We start from the raw sequence: 9,561 nt of genomic DNA on the forward strand, positions 1-9,561 counted from the left end.
TCTTACAGTGACCACATCTACACCCACAGCGAGCAGCATTTCACAAGCCCAAGCTACCTGAAGCCCAAATCATCCATAAAGGGCCAATTGTCAATTATGAACCTGCAACTGAACCAAATGAACCAAATGAACTACCTAGACCATCTGCAGTATAATTGTTTTCTCTGTAGTTGATAGGACTGCTAAACAAAAAGACACACTACCTAGACATCCATGAATGATCGGTTCACTTTAACTAAGAGAATATTCCAGTAGTTCATTTGAACATTGACATGAGCCGATCCAAGACACTATGAAAATGAATTACATCACAGTCAAACGAGAAAAAAACGTAGTTCAACGAGTCAAGTGAAGTAGATAGCACATGGCACACATGAAACATGGCAGTGTTCAAAAACGGAGTCTCTTACCCTTCAGTTCGCAAAGCCACGCCCCGACGTTGTATGGACTTGATAGAAAATAGCTACAAAAAAATTTCTCTTTTTCCTTAGGTAACAGATGTATAGTTAACTACGCATAAAAATTACAATATTTTTAATAATATAAATATAATAATGAAGATGATTGTTACCTGCATAAGCTAATCATCAGTACTCATAACAATAGCTGTTTTGTAATCTTCAACCATATAATTAGTTTAGGGAGGTGGGTCATCTACAAATGAAAAAAAATTATAAATTAAAAATTGAAACGCTTTGTTGGTGCATCTTCAAAATTAGAATCCCGTGCCTCAAGTCACATAAACATATTCTTGAATTGTATAGCATCATCTATGCGTATCCTTTTCTTACTATGCATCTTTAATTGTTTCACAATTGCCATAAATGTTTTCAATCTTGCTTGGGATGATTTTACATATTTAACAGCCTCACGGATCCCATGAATAGCACCCTCCACTACCTTCAACCTATCCTTCACAATTAAATTAAGAATATGTGCACAACAATGCACATGAAAGAACTTACCATCCAAAAGTAAATCTCTTCTAAATTATCTTTGAAGTTCCATGGCCATAGTTGTATTTGCTGAAAAATTATCAAGGGTGATTGAACCCAACCTTTTCTTAATATTTCAAAATAAATTGCAGCTAGCTATACAATCACTAATGACTAAGCCCATATGTGGTGAAGAATCCATCTTAAAATTGATAATGTGCTTTTTAAGTTTTCAATCATTAGTGATGTAATGTGTCGTAAGACACATATATCCCATTATCTAATTTGATGTCGACATATCAAATGTTAAGCTAATTCTTCCACAGTTCGCCTTAAACAAACCATCAAGTCTTCTTTTTTTCTTTTCATATGCTTTAAAGCAGTTAGATGTCAATGTTGTCCTTGAAACAATACGAAATTCAAGTCTAAGGTTCATAACAAATTTTCGAAAAGAGAGTTCTCGACTGTTGTAAATGGCAACTCTTGTAGAATTACCATTCCTACAAGATCCTCATGGATTCTCTTTTGATCAAATGAATAGAGAGTCTACTCATTCAATGGTAAGACCATCTTTTAAAGTCACATTACCTATTAACTGTTTCTGCCTCCTATCAAGACTTTTTTTGGACTTACAGTTCTTTATTTGTTTGTGAAAATGACTTGTCTCATATTTAGGATCGGCTGAAAAAATAAAATGGTGATAATTATATTTAGCCTTCTCGTTTTGGTTTTCTACCTCACTATAATGATTCTATATCTCTGACCTCCTTTTTTTGCTCGCTTGGAAACTTTCTGTATTAGAGGGCTCCATAGCTTCAGAACGAAGTGTACTTGAAACTTCAGCTGTGTTTTCATTGCTACCCATCATAGACATTAACTTATATCCAAAAGCACTTAAGAATACATTTCGACAAGTTTTCAATTTCTAAAAAAATGTAGTATCTAGAATGTTATTTTCATTTTTCAGAGCATGATAGAACTAATAGAGAACCTTTAATGATCCATAAGAACTCACAAATCAAGGATGAGAATTGTTCAGAACGTACGTTCATATGAGAATAAACTTGTAAATGGATGCAGTGCATGGTTCAATTTTAGGAAAATGATGTTTGGATTTTCCATAACCTAAAGTCTAGCTAAACAAGCATTACAAGCTTCAGACAAATTTTCACTTCTCTGGTGCTGCATTGGTTTCTTCAAGAGCCCAAACTGATACATTAACTTCTTTGTGATAACTTCCCTGAAATTTGGACCTCAAATTAAGTGGAATGGGTTCCAGAGCCTTGAACATTACTAGAGGAAATGCCCTTGTATGAGAGCAAATAGTTCAAATACTTCAAGGCTGTATAATTCTGTAGGCAGCATTTATCTGTTGCTTGTGCCAAGATGATTTCCATATGTTCCATAAACAAAACAGAAGTGGAAGATGAATTTTGGAGGACCTCAACTCCGAAGAAATTCTTGTTCAACGGAACCATTATTACTAGAGCAGATATTCCTGATTAGTATAGATAGATGGGTATTAATCCTGAGCATCAAAAGAGTAGATCTTCTAACTCACTAAACAATATCTAAAAGCTCACCCCTCACAAATGATATATGGCAACCATTTAGATTATGAGGGATGCAACTCCGATCACAAGAAACCCATTCAAAGGCAAAAACTCTCATCTGACCATCTAGGATGAAAAGCCATGAAAACACAAAAAAATTGAGCTATAAATCGAAGAAGGAAGCAAAGCTAGATACATCGGAGGAAGAAAGATCGAAATCCAATCTTACTTCCTCCACCCACCACCAATAGCACAAACCAAAACCATCAGATCAAATAAAAATCACAAAAAGCCCGACCATTCCAAGAAGTGAAAGCAAGAAAAGTAAGCGAACCAAATCCAAATATCAAATGCAGGAAATGAAGCAAAGACCTACGAGTGATTTGATAAGGAGGAATGTAGGGGGGATTACAGTTTTATAGAAGAACTGAAGAAGCTTATGACCCCCACACTGCCGGTACCTTAAGCGCCATTGCTGGAACCCTAAGCGCCACTGGCGGAGAAGCTCCGCCTTTGACCACCGCCCTCCCCTCTCTTGCTCTCTCTCTCTCCCACCATTCTTCTCTCTCCCTTATCCCTTGTGCCTTCTTCGTCCGTCCCTCTCCCTTGCCTCCATGGCTCCACCTCGAACTCGAAGGCTCGAAACGGCGAAACCCTTATGATTTTCACTGTGTGTGTGAGAGAGAGAGCCGCTTCCGCCTTCAAGGAACTAGGAACCCTAAGACTCTTACCGTCTGGTCATGGGTCACGGGTCAACCCGACCCATTTGCAGCCTTAATCCCAGCTTGAAGTTCTTTTTTATTTTTTTAAGATGCAATTTTTTTTGGGAATAATTGAAGGTTGTTGCATGCTATAATCAAAAACACTTATTAAATTAGTTCATGAAAATATCATCCCAATCTATGTTTTGATTCTTTTGATTGTTAATGCAATGAAAAAAGCAATAGTTGAAAAAATGATTGGTGTTTGATTTGTGAGCAAAAAAAAAAGGAGTTTTATAACTTTACCTCTTCGATCCGTCCAACTCATCCTATCTAAACATTCCGACTATGCCCGGTAGATATGAGTATATAGTTTCCAATTGCGGGATAGGAATGAGTAATGGCTTACACAATCTATACACCTGTTGCCATCTCTAACAAAATAAATTTTTTTCTATGATTATTTTTCAGTAAGAAAAGAAGTTTGACTTCTACCTTTTTTAGCATGGAAAAAATCATGGTAATGTTTATGGGATTCCATAACTATAAACAGGGTACATAGCTAATGTAAAAACAGTTTTAAAATAAATTAAGCAATAATTATCCTTTCCATTATTTTATTATCATTATTTTTATGTTACTGTTTTATTACTTAATTATAAATTTACTATGTTACATTGATATCAAACTTAGATCATTAGTACTTAGAAAAATCGAATAACAACATTGGCATGACATGTGATGTTTGGACCTAAGGTGAACTTTACCTCAAATTGACCTTATTTCCTCGTCACCCCTACTTAATTCTATTGACTAAAGTTGTTGTCTTTCTCCAGAATCTCAAATCCAGGCCCAATAAAGAAATTCCCTTCCTCCTAAAAAAAATATTAAAAAAAAGGAAAAAAAATTCCTTCTCGGCAACGAAAAAAAAAAGCGGCTAGACCCCGGACGGCTGATCGGGAGGTCCCGGGCAGGTCGGGCAGACGCGACCGATGAGCTGTCGTTTCAATCCTACTTCGCATCTACGTACTTATTTTTGGTAAGTTTCTATCTATTTATTTAAAACCCCAACAACAGCCTCCCAACCTCAAAACCCAGACTTGAAACAAGAATTCTTTCGTCTCGTCCCTCCTCCGCCGTCGCCCCGAATAATAGGTTCGATTCCGAGCAAGGTCAGTCCTATCTCTCTCCCGTTCGATCAATCGTTTTGCTTCCGATGCTTTTATTCCGGATTAGATAAAAAACGAGGTTGGCGTTTTTCTATCTCTGCGTTTCTCTTGATTCTTCTTGAATTCTGTTTTAATAGATTGATTCTTTTTAAATAGTTAATTTGTAAATACTGTGTTGGTATCATTTGATGATCAGAAATCCATGGATTTTGGCTTCTAATTCGACAAAATCCAGTCTCTCTTTGGTTTGGGACTCTGTGATTTCTTTTGTCTTTCTTCTGCACCCGTCGATGCTGTCATGAGTTAGATAAGGGGTTCTTTTGATTCTAGATGAAGAAGTTTTTTTTTTTTTTTTTTATCCTAAAGATTGGTTTTTTCTTGTTTTCTTTTTTTTTTTTCCTTTCCATCTGATTGATCCTATTTATTAGAAAAACCGGGTAGTATTTCCGGTTCCGTGATCAATTAATTGAGTCTTTCTTGCTATGTATGGGATCGATGCCCAGTTTCTGAAACTTTGGTATCAGTAAAGGGTTTAAGGATGTCGATTTGTTGTCTTAATTCTTTTCTGTTCCCTAATTGGTGTCAAGTTGCTCCTAAGTTATCAGTCTTTCATTACATTGTAAATTTTTACATGGTGATATAAGTATTTAAAATATCGAAAGAGACAGACAGTTGATATTGCACTTATAATTCTCAATGCTGGATATATTTGAATTTTGGTTATAGTTTTTGAGAATTCATTGAAGCAAAGAGAAAATTACTTCAAGGACTACCTCTTCTTTTTTTTTTTTTCCTTCAAGGTTGATTCATATCTAAATTGAGATACATTCTTGGACTGTTAGGTTGTTATAAACTGTGAAGCATGGCACAAGATAGCTGGAACAAAGAGACCGAGGAGACTGAATGCTGCGCAACGGAAGGTCCGATTCTGTGTGCCAATAACTGTGGCTTTTTTGGGAGTGCAATGACCAATAATTTGTGCTCCAAGTGCTACAGAGACTTCATCATGATGCAACAGTCTGTTGCTGCTACGCCTGTTATAGGAGTTGAGAAGGCAGCTCCTACTGCATCTTCTTCTGTGCAATTGGAACCTAGTATTGAAAAGTCTGATAAGTTGGATGGAGGCAATCTCATGAATGTTTGCAAAGACCAAACAGAGGATGCTTGCAACAAGCAACCAGCAAATCGCTGCTTGCTATGCCGGAAAAAGATTGGGTTGACTGGGTTTAAATGCCGGTGTGGAGGCACATTTTGCTCAGCTCACCGGTACTCTGAGACCCATGAATGTTCGTTTGACTACAAGAGTGCTGGTCGACAGTATATAGCCAAAGAAAATCCTGTCGTGAAGGCAGAAAAGATTCGGAAAATTTAAGTTGATGTCTGAAATTGAAATTATTAGGATCGAACGGAGGTCACTCCTAGTTTCTGAGGCATAAGTTTGGTGTTAGTTCTCTGTTGATCCCCTAGTCAATGTTCTTTCCAGCGAAGCACTAGAAGTGAAGTCCTTTTCTTATTTTTTTATTGTAATTAGTAGTGTCAATGAAATGCCTTGTAACCATTCATGTTTTGCTTATTAAGTGCTAAATACCATTCCTTTCTAATATGAGCTTTTCCCAAATAGATTTTATTTGTGCCTGATCCATACTGGATGCTTGTAAATGACATGAGTTGTTGAGGGATGGCAAAGTGCCTCATCTGAGTGTGAGAAGGTTCATATCACGATCTTAATTTACCATACCTATGATTAAATGTCAAGCCTGTATATTGAGTTTAGCATTTGAAAGGTTCCTTGCATTTGAAATTGTAATCATATAATAATTTAATTAGCATAAAATATACTGAATAGGTTCAAGAATACAAATTAATATAGCATAAAATTTAATTATCATATAATAATTTAATTAGCATTCTACAATTAATATAGCATGGATGATGAAGCTCCCAATACAAGATCAATAGCGTGCTGCATGTTTGCATGGGAGTGAGTCTATCTGGTAGATTCTCAAGGATCATATCCTCGAAGTCTAACAAGAGGTATGGGATCTTTAGTGGATGACCCTATACAGCTTCTCGATGTGCCTATAGTTCACAAGCTTCCATGGCAAAGGTTGTCGCATTCGAACCCGTCACATGACCTTCTATACACTACTATGCAATAATGAATTATAAGTTCTCTATTTATAATGACCGCTTAAGCTGTACCGGCTTAACGTGAAAATAGGAGCAGTACCAAATTGCTTTCTTTGTTAAGGTCTACTTTCAGGAAGATCATGATAGTTGGAGTCCTCAGTTGCGGTTCTTGTTGCACCAAGTTGGACTAAGCTCAGCTAATCTTTTCTATGAGTTCATTTTTCTCCAGTGAAAAGCATTGATTGTACAATAAAGTTTAATTTCTTCTTTCACAGAACAATCATTATTCTATTAATTAGATAAGAATATTACAGGTTCTATCCACTAATTTGATGATGTTGCTAATGTAGATCGAGGAATGTTCCTCTAAGCCAATGGGTAGCTATATTGATGGTATGATTCTTCTGATGCATATTATTTTCTTGTTGGTTTACATGTAATTTGTCGTTAGCAGAATGTGGTGGAATAGTGTAGCTGGATATTCTTATTTCTCCTTTGAGGAAGAATAAAACTACGTATTATTCTATCAGAGTTTATATGCTTGATAGTTAATACCGAAGAAACAGCTGCTTATGAAAATGTTTGTAATATTCTTCGGAAAGTCCTCTCTTGATTTGGTTGGGCAATCTGCTGCTATTTATGTTTTTAACTGTTTATATGCAGGAAACAGAAGCATTATGCTTTGCAAAAAAGCAAGTTTGGATAATATGGCATGAGATGCTGGTATTATGTTTCTAAATTACCATGTGTTATTAATTTCTTTAACAGCAGGGACATGAGATGAGTGGGAGATCCAAGGACCTGATGACTCAGTTGCAGAATAAGTTTGAAGAAGTAGAAGCAAAAAAAATCTGAAATTAATATATCAAGCAGCAAGGCATTCTTTGATTACAATTGGTGGAATCAATTTACAATTATGGATGGGGTCTCATGTTCTATAAGTCGAGCATGCTACAATAAGAAAATGCAAATGATTTTCTTTCTTAATAGTCAAAGCAGCTTGTTTAGCAAGTAAAGCACCAAATTAAGAGTGTTCCAGGGAGTCCATCAAACCAAATTAATAGATGATTGGCTATCATTTCTTCCAAGGTCAGTCCACAGAAGTCTGGTCTGCTTCATGAATGTTATCATATGACGTGCCGGTTCATGCAGTTTCCTTTGATGGAAATGGATGAGGATGCCTTGGAAGAGGAATACAAAGCTCTGTTGGCTGATAACACTGGAGAAATGGAATACCAGCACTCTCTAGAGGTGTATTCTGGTTTGAACTTCTGCTGTATTGATTTGATAGTTGGCCTGTTTTTATTGCTGATGTTAGTATCTTTTACTAAAGATTTTGCTTTGTATCAGTTCGTTTATGGTATTAGTAGTCTTAAATCATCTGATCCTTTCGCAATTTCATTTTTTTGTAAACACTTTTACTATAATCAACTTCTTTATGGTATCTGTTACTGGAGTTTTTTAATTAATTTCCTCCAGGGACTAGGTTTAGAGGAATAAACCTGGCTTGTCTGCTGTATGTGTGCTATTGCATTCCTATCTTCACTTTATTTTCTCTAGCTTAGTGTTGCTGATTGTTGACCTATATTTTCTTGACTGTTCCCTATGGTCTCATAGTTTTATTATCATCATATTAAACACAATATTTGTTTTTCCATTACACATATGAAATAGAAATCAAATGCAAACGTTGGTTCCAGCTGAAATCTTGGTTCTGCAATATTTTATCACTTACCGGACTGAGCTATTTAATTACAGTTTTCTTTTTTTTTTTCTTCCAAACTTCTTAGTTTACTCACTTTCGGATATGACTTGGCTCTCTTATTCCACAGGAGATCTTTTCAGATTCACCTATTTTGTCTTTGAAACATTTATTTTGTCAACTGATTTCAAGATGTAGTGTTATTCGCTGCAAATCATCGAATCATGGTGACAGGAAGTTGTCATTCATTCACAGTTTATCTTTGTGGACAAGTTACACCAGTTAATTACTCTTCTCTTCCTTTTGAATTGATGGATACCTATTAACCGATCTTAGTAGGATGCTGCATAAATATCATTCTTGTTAGGTTCTTGGTTAAGTATTGATGAGTAGCCATTGTTGGATACCAGCTGTATGATCTTGGAAGGATGGTTGGTTATATATTGATCTTGTTAGGTTCTTCGGTAATTCTAGGGGGGATTAGTAGAATAGGTTGGACTATTGCATTCGCATCCTCACTTTGTGTTCTCTAGAATAGTGTTGCTGATTGTTGACGTATATTCTCTTAACTGTTCCCTATGGTCTCATAGTTTTATTATCATCATATTAAACACAATATTTGTTTTTCCATTACAAATATGAAATAGAAATCAAATGCAAAATGTTGGTTCCAGCTAAAGTCTCGTTTCTGTAGCATCCTTGACTTATGCCTTATTTGATCTATGGAAAGATGGATCTCCGCCTTGACTGCATTTTAAGTGTATGGGTGCCTGGATAACCAAATTTTTTGAGTAATTACTTTTCTTCCTGTTTTTCTTAACACATGTTTTTCTACATGTACAGAAGTTAGAGAGCCAGTTATCTGAAAAAAGTTTCGGCAACTTGATCTAGGTATTGGAAAATATTGCAATTCCCTTTCTTTGGTGCCCGAACATTTTATACTAGCAAGACTGTTCTATTTTATTGTTATTTTATTTCTTTTACAGTCTTAATTTACTCATGTTTGTATATGACTGGGCTCTCATATACCACTAGTTTTTGTTTCAGATTCATATGCTTTGTTTCTGAAACATTCATTGCCAAATTATTTCACATGCAGTGCTATTTACTTCAGTTCATTATAACATCATGATAAGACATTGCTGTTCATTCATAGTTCATCTTCATGGGCGAATTGCACTGAAATGTTGCATTGGATGGGAGGTTCCAGGTAGTACATATTCATGATTTAAGATGCTGTGTTATTTACTTAAAATTATTGTTTCATTGTGATAGGAAGTTGTCGTTCATTCACAGCTTATCTTTATGGACAAATTGCACAAAAATGTCAGTGTTGTATCCGTGATGGTGTCTTAACTTGTTTACAGACTC

General features: G+C 35.8%; 1 protein-coding gene and 1 long non-coding RNA gene across 3 annotated transcripts; both read left to right on the forward strand.

Annotated features, from left to right (window-relative positions):
* Positions 1 to 4,125: 4,125 nt before the first annotated feature.
* Positions 4,126 to 5,976, forward strand: LOC120112480 (zinc finger A20 and AN1 domain-containing stress-associated protein 9-like). Of its 2 annotated transcripts, none has more exons than XM_039132007.1 (2): positions 4,126 to 4,228; positions 5,201 to 5,976. In XM_039132007.1, the coding sequence occupies exon 2, from the start codon at positions 5,221 to 5,223 to the stop codon at positions 5,728 to 5,730; it is 510 nt and encodes a 169-aa protein (XP_038987935.1). In that variant the 5' UTR covers positions 4,126 to 4,228; positions 5,201 to 5,220; the 3' UTR covers positions 5,731 to 5,976. The 2 variants fall into 2 exon arrangements, with proteins under 2 accessions (XP_038987935.1, XP_038987934.1); XM_039132006.1 differs by lacking the exon at positions 4,126 to 4,228 and adding an exon at positions 4,236 to 4,361.
* A 417-nt stretch (positions 5,977 to 6,393) lies between these two features.
* Positions 6,394 to 9,355, forward strand: LOC120112481. Its single transcript, XR_005514127.1, has 3 exons — positions 6,394 to 7,577; positions 7,641 to 7,739; positions 9,034 to 9,355. It is a non-coding gene; the product is annotated as an uncharacterized LOC120112481 (long non-coding RNA).
* Positions 9,356 to 9,561: the final 206 nt, after the last annotated feature.

The sequence above is a fragment of the Phoenix dactylifera genome, chromosome 11 (genome assembly GCF_009389715.1).
Source record: "Phoenix dactylifera cultivar Barhee BC4 chromosome 11, palm_55x_up_171113_PBpolish2nd_filt_p, whole genome shotgun sequence".
In the NCBI taxonomy this organism is placed as follows: Eukaryota; Viridiplantae; Streptophyta; class Magnoliopsida; order Arecales; family Arecaceae; genus Phoenix; species Phoenix dactylifera.